The following is a 20,099-nucleotide window of genomic DNA, read 5'->3' as shown; positions in this document are numbered from 1 at the left end:
AAGAAGCGTACGGGGTAGCAATTCATCGACTTAGAGGTTAAATGAGTGGACTGAAGGTAAATCATTGTTGGAATACACTCATAAACAAACTATAGAAAAATCCTTTCCACAAAGGTTAAGAGATTCAGAAACTCTAAAATATGGTGTTTGAATTAAAAATGGTCACAACAAAAGGTTCTGAATAAAGAAAATATTCTCTGGTAATACATTTTTGACTCTGGAAAGGGCATTATTTCCAGGAGCTCATGTATGGCTAAGAAGAACAAATTTATATGCTGATTTCTTATGATTATATAAAGTTAATTCACCTCAAAAAAGGGAACTATAAAATTATGTCATATAAAAGATATTAAACTTATATCTGGTGAAAAATACTCAATCTAAAAGTTCTTCACAATACAATGATACTGCAATTTTTAAAGTACATCTTTAAAGTTTACTAACCTTTCTGCAGATGACCACCCTGACATTTATACGTGCTCTGTGAGATATATATACCACAGATAACAGATCTTTGAAATTAATAGCAGGATCTATGATGGGAAAAAAAAGTTAAAATTAAATACTAGAGAAAACCAGAGAAAGAACTGTGGTAATAGTTATACATAAAGGCTGACAATCATTTCATTTTTATTTTTTTCCTGCTGTCAACAACAGATGCCCTTTATTTTTTCCCCCAACTTTATTAAGATATAATCGACATAAAACACTGTTTAAGGTGTAAAACATGATGATCTATGTATATATTACAAAATGATTACACAATAAGGTCAGTTAACACACCCATTATCTCACATAGTTACTATATTTCTTTTTGTGGTGAGGACACTTAAGATATGTTCTCTTAGCAACTTTCAAATATACAATACAGTATTGTTAGCTATAGTCACCATGCTATACCTTAGATCCCCAGAACTTACTTATAACTGGAAGTTTGTACCCCTTGTACCTTCACCTGTTTCCCCCACTGCCCCAACTCTGGCAACTACCAACCTACTCTGTCTCAATTTTTTTTTTTCACATGTAAGCGAGATCACACAGTATTTTCCTTCTCTGCCTGACTTGTTTCACTTAGCAGAATGCCCTCTAGGCTCTTCCATGTTATTGCACATGGCAGGATTTCCTTCTTTTTTATGGCTGATATTCCATTATATATATATATATATATACATATACCATATCTTTATTATTCATTCATCCATTGATGGACACTTAGGTTGTTTCCATGCCTTGACTATTGTGAATGATGGTACAATAAACATGGGGCTGCAGATCATACCTCTTTGAGATATGATTTCATTTCCTTCAGATATATACATGGAAGAGGGACTGCTGAATCATATGATAGTTCTATTTTTAATTTTTTAAGAACCTCTACACTGTTTTCCATAGTGGCTGTACCACTTACATTCCCACCAACAGCACACAAGGGTTCCCTTTTCTCCACACCCTCACCACTAGCACTTATTATCTCTTGTCTCTTTGATAACAGCCAAACTAACAGGAAGGAGGTGATATCTCATTGTGGTTTTGATTTTCATTTCCCTGATAATTAAGGATGATGAGCACCTTTTCATGTATCTGTTGACCATTTGCATATCTTCTTTGAAAAAATGTCTATTCAGGTCCTTCGCTCATATTTTAATTGGATTTTTTGCTATTGAGTTACATGAATTCCTTATATATTTTGGATTTTAACCCCTTATCAGATTTGACTTGCAAACATTTTCTCCCATTCCATAGGCTGCCCTTTCATTTTGTTGATGGTTTCTTTGGTTATGCAGAAGCTTTTTTTTTTTTTTTTCAAAACAAATTTATTTATTTATTTATTTATTTATTTATTTATGACTGTGTTGGGTCTTCGTTGCTGTGTGCGGGCTATCTCTAGTTGTGGCGAGCGGGCTTCTCATTGTGGTGGCTTCTCTTGTTGTGAAGCATGGGCTCTAGGCGTGTGAGCTTCAGTAGTTGTGGCACACAGGCTCGGTAGTTGTGGCTCATGGGCTCTACAGTGCAGGCTCAGTAGTTGTGGCACACAGGCTTAGCTGCTCCACAACATGTGGGATCTTCCAAGACCAGGGTTCGAACCCGTGTCCCCTGCACTGGCAGGCGGATTCTTAACCACTGTGCCACCAGGTAAGTCCCCAGAAGCTTTTTAGTTTGATTTAGTCCCATTGTTTATTTTAACTTTTGTTGCTTGTGCTTTTGGTGTCACACGCAAAAAATCATCGCCAAGACCAAGGTCAAAGAGTTTTTCCCGTATGTTTTCTTCTAGTATTTTTACAGCTCAGTTCTTACATTTAAGTTTTTAATCCATTTGAGTTAATTTTTGTGGGTGGTGTAAGACAGGAGTCCATTCTCATTCTTTTGCAAGTGCATATCCAGTTTTACCAATCACATTTATTGAATAAACTATCTTTCCCCCATTAAATATTCTTGGATTCCTTGTCAAATACTGGTTGACTGTACATGCATAGTTTTATTTCTAGGCTCTTGATTCTGTTCCACTTGTTTATGTGTCTATGTTTATGCATATTGCAGCATACTGTTTTGATTACTATAACTTTGTAGTATAGTTTGAAATCCGAAAGTGTGATGCCTCCAGCTTTCTTCTTTCTCAAAGAAAGAACTGTATGTAATAGTCATATAAATGCAGAAATAATTGTTTCATTTTAAGTAGGAATTGTAGATATGTTCAAATTTTACAAAGACAATAGGCTTAGAATGTTTAACATCTTCCTGACTAAACCCTAAAAAGCTGTTCTTTTATTTTGATTGCCTGAACATACTGTCGATACTGCTTTGATCTTATACTTGTATTTATCTTTTTATGTACATGTCTTCTCAATGAGATGATAAACCACTCAAGACAAAGAACCTTATCTTATACCTTTCTGAACCCCTAGCATCTGACAAAAATTCTGTAGTTTGTAGGAAGTACTTAAAAAAAGGTTCATAAAAGCAAACTTAGAAACAAAAAAGAATATCTGAAATTAGTTTTCATTTTCCCTTTAAGAATTTAAGCTCTGGGGGCTTCCCTGGTGGCGCAGTGGTTGAGAATCTGCCTGCCAATGCAGGGGACACGGGTTCGAGCCCTGGTCTGGGAAGATCCCACATGCCACGGAGCAACTGGGCCCGTGAGCCACAATTACTGAGCCTGCGCGTCTGGAGCTTGTGCTCCGCAGCAAGAGAGGCCGCGATGGTGAGAGGCCCGCGCACCGCGATGAAGAGTGGTCCCCACTTGCCACAACTAGAGAAAGCCCTCGCACAGAAACGAAGACTCAACACAGTCATAAATAAATAAATAAATAAATAAAAGAACGTGAATTTCTAAAAAAAAAAGAATTTAAGCTCTGAAAGGAAAAAGAATATCTTGTACATATTTTCTCTAGTGTCCTTTTCTTTTCATAGACTCAATTATTTACTAATCACTCAGTCAATAAACATTTACTGAAGGCCTACCAAGTAAGGTACTATGCTATGCTCTGGGGAGACAAAAACAACAAAGGTACATTTGAAACAGTACCCAAGAAAAGCCCTGCTGAATCAAGTAATAGGTAATTTTAAAAGCAACCTGAGGAAAGAGGGAAAAAGAAGAATTTCAGAAGAAAAAAAAATTCAGAGCCATCAAATAGAATTACATGACTATGAAGAACATTTCTTAAATGTATCAATATTTTAGCCTTAGTCATACCTGTATTTATAATTTGATTGGTGAGACTTTTAATGAGAGAAGTATTAACAGGTGCTTCATTAAGAAGGAGCCCTAATCCTGAGTAGCCAACTTCTCTAAGTCGAATACGTTGTTTACTTCGTTCATAAACGTTCGTGCATTTCAACATCTGTTCCATAACCTGGTCACAACAGTAATATATTCTCAATATAGAGAACTAAGAACAATTGTCACTTAGGTTAATATCGAATAAATATTAGTGTACAATGTTTCTGAAGCATCATTTTATTCCTCAAGTATTAAAAAAATAGCACTAAATAGGGAAGAACACTCCATTATCTTGCTATCATTAAAAAATAAATTTAAAAATGAACTGGAATGAAATGCAACTGCATTTGAATAATTAATATGTTTAAAACCCTAGTTTACATAAATTTCTTGGTAGATGAAAGGAATAATTTAAAATTTTCTTTTAATGGCTACGGTGTAGATGGAAACAAATCCTGTAGCTTGCAAGAGGAACAAAGGTGTGTTCTGAAAGAAAACAAAGATACTTCTAGATCAATCTAGTAATCTATTTATGTGACAGTTGTCAAAATAATTTTCAACAACGAGGAAATACTTTGTGAAGCAACCCATCCATCTGCTAAGATGGAAGAATGAATTAGTAACCCCGTATTTCTTGGAGTTAGGTCAATCTTTGACAAAGTGAGATACTGAAAGCCTATATGGAAAGGGTAATCTTGGCAAAATAATATTATGAACAACCCCTGCAAGGCCATTTTTGAAGAAATAACATTAAATCTCCATATAGGAACCCTGTGTGGGCAGATGCTTTAAAGAGTAGCCTCAGGGGTCACCATAACCAATATCCAAGAGAGACTATGTAGGACCACTTTTAATGCACTTTTGTTTCCAAAGTTTAGGAATTCCAAACATAGGCAATCCAAATATGACCCCACAAGTAGACTTTATAATGTCATACTAATGATGTAAGGGGAAACAAATGTCACAGGCAATTTGGCATAACAAACAGGAGAATAAATCATGAAAAAAAATGTATTTGCAGTAGAAATATGACTGCCTTCTTTAATTTTAGTTAACCGAAAAGGTGGAGTGGGCTGCTTCAGCCAAAGTTCAAAGTTTGGGATATTTTGGATAGCTAAATAAAATATGTCCTACATCCTTTAACAAGTTATTAATTTCTCTGCCTCAGTTTCTTCATCTGTAAAATGAGGGGAATAATAATATCCACTTCATAAAGTTGCTGCAAGGACTACGTAAACTAATATATAAAAAGGGTTTAGTGCCTGATAAACAGTGGATGCTAAATAAGCTTAGTATGATCTGCCACATAGACCCACTGTAAGTCAAAAGGGGGATAAGAGGTTCTACGTTGGTATGGCAGAGTAGATTTTCCACTGAAATTATTGATAAGATTACAATATAATTAGTTTTAAAATACATAAACAACAAAAACATGATAAATATACATCAAAACAAACTGAACAATTTAAAATTAGATGGAAGTAGACATGAAAAGAAGAATTTACATTCATAGAATGGATATGTTCCATGTAAATGCATACACCCACAAATGTCCCCAAATATAAAGACTCTTAAGACATGTTTGTACCTTAAAAATGATTTCTCTTAGTCTGTCAGAGTATTTCTGATTTAAGAGCAAGGCATAAAGTATGTCAGCATTTCCTGGTTCAAACAGCAGTAAGAAAAGTTGACCTCTAGTTGGGCTGGTACGTAGGAGACCGAACAGTATGTCCAAAATTCCAAAAAGCTTTTAAAATTAAGCAACACAAACAACCACACTCATATATGGAAGCATAAACAAAGTCATAAACCACAAATAGTTATTTAAGTCCTCTATACCCTCATGTTCTAGCTTAACTGGATTATTTGATGTCTTCTGAACCCTCCTTGCCTTTCCTCCATTAGGCTTTTGGCTTATTCCATTTCCTTTTGTATATCCTCTCACTACTCACATTCACCTGCTGAACCATTCCTATTCTTCTTGGTCCATATGAAAAGCCATCTCTTCCATAAAGCCGTTCCTAGTCTCCTCAACTTGTAACACTCTCCAGTGAAAACCTCATGGGACTTCATATTTCTCTTATAGATATTATCATACTCTTTTTTGTTTCATAATTATTTATAAACACTTCTTGCCTATCCCTGCCTCCATTAGGCTAAAAATAAGAATGATAATTCTTTCATCATTAAATACCTACACTATCTAGTATTACTCTATGTATATGTATAATAAAAGTATTCAGTAAATAATTGTTTGACTAAATTGACCAAGAAAATATCATTGGCAATGAATCATAGCAGGTGACAATACAGCTATCATGAAATAAGATGATTATTCATTATTCTAAATATGAGCAGCTTTTGAAGTAGTTCAACCTTATAAGGAAATAGCTTAAGTTAACTCTTCTATATAATACCAATTATGAAGTCATATAACCACTGAGTACACAATGCATATATCATGATAGAGGGCAAAATATTTGAGTCAACATAAATTAAGGATGCTCAGATTTGGTGTTGAGAGTGGTATACCGAAAGAGCACAGAAAGAGCAGTAAATACATCTGGGTTATTTTTCCAGGTATATCAGCTGTGCAACTTTTTAAGTCACCTAATCTCCCTGAACATATATTTCCAAATGTGCACATGGGAAGAGTAATTCCTGGTCTGTATATTTTGTATCAGTGGTCAAATTGTACCATGCATCAGAATCATCTGGAGGGCTTGATTTGGCCAAATATTTGCATTTCTAAAAAATTCCCAGGTAAGTGGATCCATACATTGAGAACCACTGTCTTAAAGGGTAGTTCTGAGGTAAAAATGAATCGTGTACGTAGAAGTATTTAAAAATAGGAATACATTTATAATTTACTCTTTATGCAAAATTTTTATGAACCTATATTAAAATTCATGTTAGAAATGTGCCTAGTAACTTTGATAATAGTTAAATATACATCATGTGGCCTATGAAAACAGATTTCAGAATTGCCAGAACAAGTTTTTCCACATACTGTTTTCTAGCTAATATTTTACTATTAGCTAGAAAATAAATATTTTATTATACTGCCATTTATTTTATTAAACTTTCACTTAGGAGATAAAATTTACTTCTTTAACTGCTTAATAATATTATATGTGACACTATAAACATTTTACTCTTAAAATGTTATATTACATGTAAGTTTAAAAGAAGATGATATAGCAACTTAATTATTAAAAAGTAATAAGATTTATCCAGAGCATAATACCTGTTCTTCTTCATTGATAGCAGATACATAACCCATAATACTTTGTATCTCTTCATGAGTTCCGCCTTTGCACAGGAAATATTTAATTAGTCCATACAAAGAAGTCCTTATTGTTCGAATATCATCTAGAGACAGCTCACTATATTTACAATCACTCCTGAAAGAGAAAGTAAATGGGCAAGAATTGAAATTTTTTATTTTTATATTTTTGTACTTTTATATATAAAAGATTTCATAGTTTAAAAGAAGATGTTTCCATGTAATTAATAGAATTCTTAGCATCTTTGGCTTCTTTTTCTTTTTAAGGAAAACCTTTTGAAGTTAGGAGTTGCAATGACAAAGATATAAATTGTTTAAACAGCTTATATTTATGCAATACTATGTAGCAGACACAGTTCTAAGTGCTTTACACATTATTAATTCATTTAATTTAATCCTCACAACAACCATAGGAAGTCATACAGTTTTATTATCTCACAAAGCAGAAAACTTTAACACAGAAAAATTGAGAAGTTGCCTATGGCTAGACAATTAATGAAACATAATATTCAAACCCAGTGTATGTGATCCACTATTCATCATTTTAACCTCCACAACATCCTGGCTCTCTGAAGTTAAAGGTATTAGAATTGCTGGAAAATAAACAATCTAGATGTTCCAATCAAGTAACAGAAACAATATCAAACTGAGAAGGAGTAAGGATATCATACCCATAATAAATCCTAAGTGTATCTAGGAGAAACTGTACACCATACTTCTTTCGGAAAACTCTCCTGCTGTCCTTGACGATGGTGGAAAGATACTGTATGTGACCTAAAATAGAAAGTTCACTCTTAAATTATACACCTAAAATAAAGTCACATAAGCAGTAATACATTTCTAAAACAACTATAAAATTTATCCAACAGCCTGCTCTCACCAATTCGAAAGGGAAAATCTCCACGGTTCCAAATACGGAAGTCAAAGAGTAAATACTGATACATTTGTTGCAGGAGCTGCATATTTTTCTCTAATGATACCTGTTCAATGAGTAATTGAATTGCCATCAATACATTAACATCCATCAAGGTGCTTGGCACCTGAAATCCAAATAGAAGAGGGTTCTGTAAAGTTCAGTTTAAATAACTGTCATTAAGCTATAATTTGAAATGATTAATTCAGAACATCTACTAAATATAAAAATCTTGGTTAGAAAAATATAAACAATTTAAACATTATTTTTTCTGATGTAACTCTGGAACACATTCCTAAAATAGTGTCTTTAAATGATGAAATATCCCAAATACCAAAGTTAACACACAAGGTCCTTACATCAAAGATTATACACTGTTATGTAAGATAAGTAGTTCTTGTAAAAGGTGATTCAAGTTTTAAAAAGCTGCTTGTGAAATAAATTATATCCACTAATACAACTTAAGCTATAATAGTGTAATTTTTAAAATATATTTAATAAAAAAAAAATATATATATATATATATATATTTATTTATTGGAAAGAAAAAAACCTCAACACTACCTGGTAATTACAATCATCAGTCACATCTACATAACCTTAGACTAGCTCACCTTCTGAAGTAAGGCACCAAGAATGGCAATTCCATGGGAGTGAATAAGATTGTCCTGGTTAATAGGATGTTTTTGAATAAAGTGTTTCACAATCAAGATAAATGTTGCAATTAAATTTCTCTCTAGTCTTGACTCTGTGGAATTGTGAACATATCATTAATTATCATAATTATGCTAATCACTTTTGTATCACATGTTCTATATCATATGCATATTGTAACAAGGCATTTGGTTCAGGAATTTGCATCCAAAGGTCACATGCAGAGCATAAATATCAGAGAAATCAGTGACTGCATATTATATACTTATATGAACATGTAAATATTTTCTCTACCATAAATTTAACAATGTTGTCCGATTTCTGCTAACAGTACAAACTAAAGATAGTCAAGAGTCTAATCAACATCTTAAGTGTTTTGACTGAAGTATTATGAACTTTCTGAACTCCATTAGTAAAATTAGGAATGGACTACTTCAGCTACAAATGGTTAAGTTTCTTCATCATGGTAGCAAGACATTTCAATCTATCTTTCAATTCTCAAGTTTCTCAATGACTAGTTCATGTTAATTTCAGCTTAATACCTGATGCCTTTGTGGAGTTCAATACCACCCAATCTCCTTCTACAGGTGTTATCAATTCAGAAACTGTGCTTTCATTCAATCCCTCAGGAATCTGTCCTTCACCAAAGTGGCTGATTTGTTCCATTAGAGGAAAGAGTACATTTAATCCACCTATGCAGTTTATGCTGTCCTGAAAGAGGAAACTACAATTTTTTAATCTTATAAAACACAGGCAATTTTCTCATTTAATACCTACACAGCATGTATGAGGTTATAATTTGCTAAACCTTTAAGCAAAGTATATGATGGTCTAAGCTAAAGGAACCCTTGTACGGGCATATGCTTTAAAGAGCAGCCTCAAGGGTCACCAAAATCAATACTCAAGAGACAAGGCCAGACCATTTTAATACACCTTTGTTTTCCAAAGTTTACGAATTCCTAACATTGGCAATCTAAACATGACCCCGTAAGTAGACTTCATAACGTAACACTAGTGATATACGAGGTAACAACTGTCACAAGGCAATTAGTCATAACAAACAGGAGAACAAGTCATGAAAAAAAAGAATGTATTTGCAGTACAAATATGACTGACTCCTCTACTTTAAGTTTACAAAAAAGGTGGAGTGAGTGGCTTCAACCGAAGTTCAAAGTGACTATTCTGGATAACTTAACAAAATATATTCAGTATCTTAGACAAGTTACTAGTTTCCCCATCCTCAGTTTCTTCATCTGTAAGATGAGGATAATATTAATTCCCACTTTGTAAAGTTGTTACAAGGACGAGATAAGCTAATGCATGAAAAGTGCTTAGTGCCTGACATACAATGGGTGCTATATAAGATTAGCTATTATTAACTGCTAAAATGTTCTGAACTGCCATGTTTACGTACCTTAAGTCTGTAAACAACCTCTTCATAGTCTTTGCCTGTTTTTCATATTGATTTTTAAGGGCTTTTTACAATAAGTAAACTAGAATTTTGGATGGGAAGTGTTTTTTTCCCAGTTGTCATTTCATTTAACTTTTTTTGGCTTTGGTTTTGCTGCAGTATAAAAAAGCAATAGTCTTTTTCTTGATAATTCTGTTCCTTTTTGATTTCTACATATCTATATCTCAAGGCAACAAAGACTGCTTTGATTTTCAAGTATAATGTATGACACAATCAGCTTTCTCTATATAAGTAATCCATAAAACTAGCCTTATAAAACCAATCTTATACATGACATCAAAAGTTAACTTATGAATTGGCAAACACGTCATAAATCTTACTATGTTAACAGGTAAGAATAAGTGTCCTTATCTCAACTGACAAAGGATTAATCTCCAAAATACATAAACAGATCATGCAGCTCAATATTAAAAAAACAAACAACCCAATCAAAAAATGGGCAGAAGACCTAAATAGACATTTCTCCAAAGAAGACATACAGATGGCCAAGAGGCACATGAAAAGCTGCTCACCATCACTAATTATTAGAGAAACACAAAACAAAACTGCAATGAGGTATTATCTCACACCGGTTAGAATGGGCATCATCAGAAAATCTACAAGCAACAAATGCTGGAGAGGGTGTGGAGAAAAGGGAACCCTCTTGCACTGTTGGTGGGAATGTAAATTGATACAGACACTATGGAGAACAGTATGGAGGGTCCTTAAAAAACTAAAAATAGAATTACCATATGACGCAGCAATCCCACTACTAGGCATATACCCAGAGAAAACCATAATTCAAAAAGACACATGCACCCCAGTGTTCATTGCAGCACTATTTACAACAGCCAGGTCATGGAAGCAACCTAAATCCCCATCGACAGACGAATGGATAAAGAAGATGTGGTACATATACACAATGGAATATTACTCAGCCATAACAAGGAACAAAATTGGGTCTTCTGTAGAGACGTGGATGGACCTAGAGACTGTCATATAGAGTGAAGTAAGTCAGAAAAAGAAAAACAAATATCGTATGTTAACACATATATGTGGAATCTAGAAAAATGGTACAGATGAACTGGTTTGCAAGGCAGAAATAGAGACACAGATGTAGAGAACAAACGTATGGACACCAAGGGGGAGAAAGCGGGTGGGGGCGGTGTGTGGGGGGGTGGGATGAACTGGGAGATTGGGATTGACATGTATACACTGATGTGTATAAAATGGATGACTAATAAGAACCTGCTGTATACAAATAAATAAATATAGTAAAATTCAAATTAAAAAAACCTACAAATTGGCAAACAAGTCATAAATCTTACTATGTTAACAGGTAAGAATAAGTGTTGCTTACCTCAAAGTTAAACAGAAAAAAGCTTTATACCACATGAATAACATGAGATTAATACAAACTGATGGATTCATTTTTACATAGAAGAATTATCCTAATGATTTCTGTTCATTGAAACAATAAGCATATTTCATTGGTATTAAATGACTAGAAGACAAAAGTTTTTTTGTTGTTGTCATTTTTTTTGCTGATTTATCAGCAAGTTCCAGTATAACTATCTTTTATATTTATTTTTATTTTACTTAGGCTATAATTTCTATTTAATATATCTTTTAAGGAAATCCTATATTTTAGAAATAGGATATCTCTGACTTTCACATTAGCCCAAATAATCTTAACTAGTTTAATCACTCAGTCAACAATGTTATTATGTATCCCTGTGCCAGGCACTGGGGGAAAAAGCAGTGTTCCCTCCTTTGAAGTTCTTAAGGACTACTGGAGAATCAAGCAAGCAAACAGTTAACTATTCACCATGATAAGTGAAATAATAGAAACTTCTATAGGTACTCATGACAAGAATAGTTAACTCCGTCTTGGGAAATAAGTAGAGGCCTTTAGATAGAAGCAAAGACATTACATCCAGCTAAGACATAAATATGAGGCACATGAAAAAGGCAGACAAGATATAATGGCTAGACGGGGTTATGAAAAAGAGGAAAAATTACTCATCTTTAACCTCAGAGAGGAAAGATCTAAGTTTGTTTAAAGCTGATGGACAGGAGACTAGACAGGAAGAAGTATGTGATATAGGAGAAAAGGGATAATCAATGAAGTCTCTGAGGGGTTGAAATCTGTTACATAGTTTTAAGGATTAAATACCTTAAAAGTGGAGCTATTAACGAGGGCAGCATATTTTTCTTATGAAAACTGCTAAGCTCATGGCATAGTTTAAAAAGATAACTACATTACAAACAAATAGTCATTCAACTACTTATTTATTTATCCTTCAAACTGTGTATCTGCAAACATTTTAAACAGGACTTATTCAGATCAACCTGGTGGTGCTCAAAAGACAAAAGTTTTTAAAGGATCAGTAAACTTAAATAATATGTTGCCCATCATTCATCATTAACTTACCTTAATGTCCCAGTTTACTACTTTGTTTCCTGTTAACCTTCCATGCAAACAATTAGTAGATAAATCAAGACAGATTGAATTTTTGCAGGCCTAAAAATAAAAGAAAAATATGGCAAACAGCTAAGCACAATGAAGACAAAACATAACTTTAACTATATATGGAACATTTCACCATAATTTTAAAAGGTATATAGTATAGTCAATGATAAGATGCCTACAATATTAAGTTTAGTATTACTATTCTCTGATTGTCTTTTAAAAGAATGCAGGTCACCGCTGCTTGTCATCTAACAGATAAGCATTAGCTAGAACTTACCATTTACCAATCACATAGTTTAAAATTCCTGCTATTCTAAACCAATATATGCAAACAGATTTTTGACTTTTAAAAAAATTCAATGTTTTAGTCCCATTAGTACAGAAAATTATATCACAGTACAACAATCAAACCACAGGCATAAGACACTATTTTCCCTTATATTACTGACTGACAATTTTAGTTATATTCAAATTAAGAGCTTTGTCTGCAACTCTAGAAATTATTAAAGTTATTTGTTAACTTCCATAAAGGTTTATAAAGCAGGGAACCTCACATGTAACCTGTGAACTGGCAGATAATGAAACATCTTTGAATCTAATCCCCAGTCCAAAAGAAAACAAAGAAACCTACAAATTTTAGCACAGATGATGTGGTTGTTGCTTTTCTCTTAAGGCAACTGAGAAAAATTGATTTAATAAAGTAAATGTAAACTGAGTTTACATTTAACTCAATGTAAACTATATTAGTCTCCGAGACAGAAAAGTCTTTCTCCTATTACTACCTTAGTTTGGTACTATGTATCTATGACCTGTCCAAACACAGTAATCTCCCTATGGTATGACTGCCTCCAGTCTCTCTCTCCAATCCAACTTTGACACTGTAGCTCAAGACCTTTTTCTAAAATGCAAACCTGATCATATCACTCTTCTTAAAATCCTATCCATTGCCTACTATTTAGCCTGGCATAAGAGGTTTGCTATGATCTGGCCTCCACTTGGCCCTCTAACTTCATTTTTGGCCAACTGCTCCCACTCAATGACCTATATCCAAATACACACAGAATCCAGCTTTACATTCTATGCCTTTGTAGGTGTTGCTCACTGCACATCCCTCCCTTTACTCTGCCTTTTAAAACACAAATCAAACCATCTTTTCTATGATATTCTATCCTCCTGGAAGGACCAACCACTCTTCCTTTGTACCCACACTGTATTCTGTATATAATTCCAACACAAAAAAATACTGTATAGTGGTTAAGGATACGCATTAAACAGGTTAGGCATTCACTAGAATTATGAGGCTAGGCAAGTTACTTATCTTTCCTCAGCCTCAGAAAACTAGAGCTTAGAAAAGATACAAAGAGTACCATATAACCCTCAGAGCTTTTGTAAAGATTAAGTGAAACAGTATATGTGAAACATTTAGCATAGTGCTTAATACATTGTAAACACCGAATAAATGGTAGCTAAAAAGAAAAATGCTTATAAAATTATATTGCACTTATTTTTTACACATTTATTTGACTTTAGATTGTAAGCTTCCTAAAGCCAGAGGTTTTAACTTATTCATCTTTGTATCCTAAAAGTTCAGACAACTCTTGGCACAAAGAGAACACTCAAAAAATTTTAAATTGATGGTTAAACACCTCCTACAAATAAGTACAAAGATGAAAAACTGTTGACTGCTAAAATTCCCTGGAGTAGCTTTTCCCAAACTACCACTTGTTAATAAGTGAAATGAAAATCAAAATGTGTTCTATGTTCAAATAACTGGTGAAAAAGTAGGATAAAACAAATGTGAACTAGTTTCTTTATAAGCAGAATTTTTCAAGTGTATGATCCATCTCCAAGAAGGATATACAGAATGCAACATTCCCTCAACGTTATTTAACCACAGAGTTCTTGTATCATGATATGTTACCATTTTAAAGAAATGTTCCTCCAATAAACTGTTTTACTGTATATATCTGTCATATCGGGTTTTGTGAGGAAAAATAGCTATTTTAAAAATTACAGAATTTTTACTTCCAAAAGTAAGAATTCAACCTTAATATTATTAAAATCAAAGTTACTTTGAAAAAAGGATATGCCAAAAAGACTCAGTTAGTCATCACATGTCTAGACATGTCACCAATTAGTGAGATTAAGTCCAATTATTTCCTATCCAGCTATACAGAATAGTTGTAATGAAAATAAGTATAAGAGATAGTCCCTGGGGGAAAAAAAAAAGAGAGACAGTCCCTGCCAGGAAATAACTTAAAATCTAGTTTGGTAAACAAACATGTATATCTTTGGGAAAAAGTATTATAAAAAGCAAACAAATAAAAAATAAGAGACTCAAGAGAGATTATAACCAATGCAATGTTCAAATGGATCCAAGATTAAATTTTTAAAAGGCTAAACAAATATTTTGGGGAAAACTGGGATAATTTGAACATGGGTTGTAAAGGACATGAATTATTGATCATTTTCTCAGGTAGGTTAATGATTATGTTGTAAAGTTTAGGAGTAAAGTGTCTTGATTGCAGATTGTCTATGTCAATCTGCTTTCACAAATGATTTGAGATAGATGAAGACCAAGTGCAGCAAAATGTTAGTAACTGGTGAATTTAGGTAAAGAGTACACAGGATTTCACTTTACCATTCTTTCAACTTCTCTCTAGGTTTGAAATTAATCAAAATAAAAAGGTAAGGGGAAATACCACCTGACAAGTACATTTTATTAGGTTACACATAAACAAGCATTCAAAGCAATAAATTATGACCATGTACTAGCTGGTTAAACTAGGGGGGAAATGATGTAGGTCTATGATGTATAATATCACACAACAGAAGCAACTTCTGGGTTAAAGTAACATTAATATAATGAAGGCAATTAATATTGTTGTTTATGCCACTTCTCCCTTTTCTTCCTCCCAGTTCTACCTTTGATCTCCTTTCCCTCAGCCCTTGCTAACCTCAATTACTTTCACTAGATAAACGACTTTTCTTGAAGGAAAAAGCACTGGGCATGGTATGCATATAGGTAGCTTTTCTTCTCCTTCTGATGTAAACATTTCTTTTGTTTTCTTGTTAACCACATTTTAAAAATAAACAGGGAATTCCCTGGCAGTCCAGTGGTTAGAACTCTGCACTCTCACTGCCGAGGGCCCAGGTTCATTCCCTGGTCAGGGAACTAAGATCCCACAAGCCGTGCAGCCAAAAAATTAAAAAATAAACAAAGAAAAAGTTGAGCACAATTCTGTTTCATCTCTCCTTCCAAAAAAGGAGAATACATTTAAACAATTTCATTTACTGAAGTTGATTCGTTAGTACAAATTCCCACTACAACCATTTCCATTCATACGGCTGGGATGACATAATGATAACACTTGAACCATAGTTGAGAACTGCATATTAATTTTTACTGCTTCTCATCTTTTGAAAATTAATAATTTTTTAACAGTAATTCAAGCCCCTTCTTCTCAATTACCCACTGAAATGACAAAAGGAATAAAAATGGAATTTTAGTTCACAGCATAGTTACAGCTAGATGGACAGTCCATGCATTTACTCTGACCTTTGCAGTGTAGTGAAGAAGGACGTTACCAGGCAGGTCAGCCATGTCAGACTCTTGAAATTTCCAAGGGCTTAAACAGTTTGGACCTGAAAATTATTTATACACACATACACACACATATCATTGAATATATATGGCCTCCTCAGGTCTGTGTAATCAGAAAAAATTTTTTAATTAAGCTGTTTCAAGCTTCTCATATAACACAGTTAAAACACATTAGCCAAAATGTACTTTATTTTTATATCACATCCAATTCGTCTAACACCTAGTAAAGTTCGGAGAGGGGGTAGATCAATCTCTACTACAGAAAGGAAATTTTATATAGCATTAAAAACTAATATAAAACATAACAAAGTTTATACATTTATCAAATATAAAACAATTCAAATTTGTAAGATAAAACAGCAAAACAACCAATCAATAATGTGAATAGATATCACAGAAATGGAACAGCTAATGAGTAGGAAAAAACTCTTGACTTTACTAAAAAAAAAAAAAAACAAAAAAAACTACAAATTAAAGCAAGGTTCCATTTTACATAAAAAAATGGAGGAAACAGTATTTACCATTCCATCTTAATGAGGCTGTAGTGAGTTGGGTATATTTATGTGTTACTGGTAGGCACTGTCAATTGGTATATCCTTTATGAAAACTGAGTAGGTAACATGTATTGAGAGCTATAAAAATATTCACACCCTTTGAATATTTACCCTGGGAACTTATCATAAGCAAATCCATCAAAATACAAAAAAAAAAAAAAACATTGGTACAATAGTTCATCATATTTAATGTTTGAAGTTTATAACAATATTAAAAATTATAAACAACCTAAGTAAATCATGCATTACGAATCTAATGAAATATTATGTAGCCATTAAAAATAATCATTATGAATAATACATAACAAATAATTACTATTTATAAGAGTAGAATTTTAAGTAGGAAAATTGTTAAGAGCAAAATCCAAACTATATAGCTATAATGACTACACTAAATGACTTATTATTAACTTGGAATTTATTTAGATTAAGGGTCAACTTCAAATACTTTGGTGAGTTTTAAAGTAACGACAAGGTTCTAATACAAACTTTTTAAGTGTGGACAGAGACATTCACCTCAAAACTCCATGTAATCTAAAAAAAGACATTCTGACAAATAATAAGCTAATCTGCAGAGTTAATATACATAACTACTTATAGGCTTAACTCCTGAATTTTGAAAATAGTTATGATCCAATAACAACCAGTGTGTATCTTTAAAATCAGAGCCAAATGAAAAAGAAAAAACAAAAACAAAAACTTGTAATTTTATCCAAGAACTCCTAATTCTAATGCCTTCATGAATTCTTCAGATATATTAATATATAAATTATAAAAATGACAAGTTTTGAATAAGACTCATATGACTCTAGAATCAGTTGTGTGACTTCTTAGGAAGACAAACTTATATTTTGTTTCATCAATGTATTAAAATCTGTCAAAAGCACCAGCAGTATTATAGATTGAATTGTGTACCCGCCCACTCAAAATTCATATGTTGAAGCTCTAACTCCCAGTGTGACTGTATTTGGAGATAGGGCCTGTAAGGGGTAATTAAGGCTAAATGATGTCATAAAAGTCGGGCCCTAATTCAATAGGGCCCCTTATAAGAGGAAAAGAGCAGAGATCTCTCTCTGCACATACACACAGAGAACATATTCCATGACAGAGCAAGAAGGCAGCCATCGACAAGCCAGGAATAGAGGATTCACTAGAGACCAAGCCTGATGGAAACTTGATCTTGGAATTCTAGCTTCTAGAATTCTGAGAAAATAGTGTTTAAGCTATCTAGTCTGTGGTATTTTGTTATAGCAGTCCTAATAGACTAACACAGGCACTATTATGGATGATATTTGAAATATTTCTCAAAGGTTTTTTTTTATGCATATCAAAAAATGTATAGTATACTATAATTAATTATAATGTATAATGTAATTGAAAGTTGTGAAGACAGTAAATCTTAAATGTTATCAACACACACATTAAAAAATGGTAATTATGTGAGGGTATGGAGGTGTTAACCAACTTTATTACAGTAATCATTTTGCAGGGTATACATGTATCAAATCAGCACATTGCATACCTTAAACTTATATATGTTATAATGTCAATATCTCAATAAAGCTAAGGGGAGTAAAAGTACAATGTGTGGTGGGCTTTTCTTCCCTTTCAGTTTCAGTTAAAACAAATATAGTCGACCCTTGAACAACATGAGGTGAACTGTGTGGGTCCGCTCATATATGGATTGTTTTCAATAGTAAATAGACAGTACCACAATCTGCAGATGCAGAACCATGCATACAAAGGAACTGCATATATATGGAGGGCCGACATAAGTTATATGTGGATTTTTGACTTCATGAAGGGTTGGCACCCCTAATCCTAGAGTTGTTCAATGGCCAACTGTACATTCTTTAGATCAAATATATTCTTCAGAATATATTTAGGCAACAGAAAAAACTATTTCAGTTTAATTAGGCAGTATGATGGTACATGCTCACCTGCTAAATATAATGCCTTCACCTGAAGAGGTTGCAGTGCTTCATAGAAGATGATAACAGACCCCAGCTGACCCTCCAGAGATGTGGGACACCCCCATTCACTGTCTTGTGTTCCAGCTGATATCAATTTGGTAATCAACTTTGATTTTTCCATTGTTCCTCCCCAGGAAGCTGAGGACAAAATTCCACCAAATGATGTTCGATGAGGGGTAATGGGAGAAGAAAAAGGTGGATCTGGGATTTGGGATGGTGGAGGAGTGGTGGTTCTTTGCCCAGCTGAACCAATACAGCAAGAAATAAAAGGCTAAAATTAAGAAACAAACAAACATAATAAATTACACATTTTAATTAAATCTCTATCCTCATATTTAAAATAAAACAGTACATAAAATTAAGCAATACACTGTAAAACAAAGTTTTGTTTTTAGTGGATCATGATGTGTGCATGTGTGTGTATACATAAGATATCATTACAGATGTTACATTTGGCCTATGGGATTTGGATGCATTACTTTTATTTTTTTTAAATTTTTATTTCTTTCTTTATTTTTGGCTGTGTTGGGTCTTCGTTTCTGTGCGAGGGCTTTCTCTAGTTGCGGCAAGCGGGGGCCACTCTTCATCGCGGTACGCGGGCCACTCACTATTGCGGCCTCTCTTGTTGCGGAGCACAGGGTCCAGACGCGCAGGCTCAGTAGTTGTGGCTCACGGGCCTAGTTGCTTCACGGCATGTGGGATCTTCCCAGACCAGGGCTCGAACCCATGTCCCCTGCATTGGCAGGCAGATTCTCAACCACTGCGCCACCAGGGAAGCCCCTGCATTACTTTTATAACTCACTTTACATCCTTCTGTAAATTTTGAATTTTTAATGAGTGTATATTTAGTAAAAGTTTTTTTACTTTACTATATTCTAAAGTAGAGAAAACCACCTTTCTCCCTTAAAATTTATAAGCAGAGAATTACACATCAGTATAATACTGCTAATTACGGATTATCCTGAAGTGATCATAGACATGAACAGCAACAAGAAATTACTGGAATCCTAGAAGGACTTGGAAAATAATCGAATCCATTCCATTATCTTCAGAAAAGGCCCTTTCAAAAATGTCCAAAAATTCTCAAAGAACTTTTACACTAATGTTCCTTAAGAATCACCTCAGTAAATAAATTCTAAATTCTATCTTATCCCTAACTACAATGTAAATATTTAAGGTTTCTTCATTATTGTTTCAAAATCAATGAAAAATTCGATGATGGAAAAGAGTGCATCTAAATATTTGGTATACCTGGAGAGCTTTATTAAATGATCCTTTGTCCTGCTCTGTTCAATTTCTTTGGCTTTCCTGTTATGAGTCTATTTTTCTAAGACTTTAATTACATTTGTTTCTTCCTTGAATTGTTTTTCTTTATTATATGTTGTCTGACTTCATCTAATGATGACAGGCTAACAGAATTAAATATTAACTTACTATATCTTAGTATGCAGAAAACACTAAAACTTACAGGCAC

General features: G+C 33.5%; 1 protein-coding gene across 3 annotated transcripts in view; it reads right to left on the bottom strand.

Moving 5' to 3' along the window:
* Positions 1-20,099, bottom strand: part of NBEAL1 (neurobeachin like 1) — a 161,692-nt gene that overhangs the window by 76,109 nt on the left and 65,484 nt on the right. For all 3 annotated transcript variants that reach the window (XM_059928503.1, XM_059928504.1, XM_059928505.1), the window contains 11 exons: positions 18,593-18,896; positions 16,054-16,139; positions 12,456-12,545; positions 9,114-9,282; positions 8,532-8,665; positions 7,885-8,044; positions 7,676-7,778; positions 6,966-7,122; positions 5,307-5,465; positions 3,692-3,851; positions 445-533 (listed from right to left, as the gene is read on the bottom strand). In XM_059928503.1, the coding sequence (XP_059784486.1) occupies positions 445-533; positions 3,692-3,851; positions 5,307-5,465; positions 6,966-7,122; positions 7,676-7,778; positions 7,885-8,044; positions 8,532-8,665; positions 9,114-9,282; positions 12,456-12,545; positions 16,054-16,139; positions 18,593-18,896 (1,611 nt within the window). The remainder of the gene's footprint in view (positions 1-444; positions 534-3,691; positions 3,852-5,306; positions 5,466-6,965; positions 7,123-7,675; positions 7,779-7,884; positions 8,045-8,531; positions 8,666-9,113; positions 9,283-12,455; positions 12,546-16,053; positions 16,140-18,592; positions 18,897-20,099) is intronic.

This window comes from Balaenoptera ricei, chromosome 7 (genome assembly GCF_028023285.1).
Source record: "Balaenoptera ricei isolate mBalRic1 chromosome 7, mBalRic1.hap2, whole genome shotgun sequence".
NCBI lineage: Eukaryota > Metazoa > Chordata > Mammalia > Artiodactyla > Balaenopteridae > Balaenoptera > Balaenoptera ricei.
Note: the sequence above shows the minus strand (reverse complement) of the source record. Positions and strands in the feature narration are given on the sequence as shown.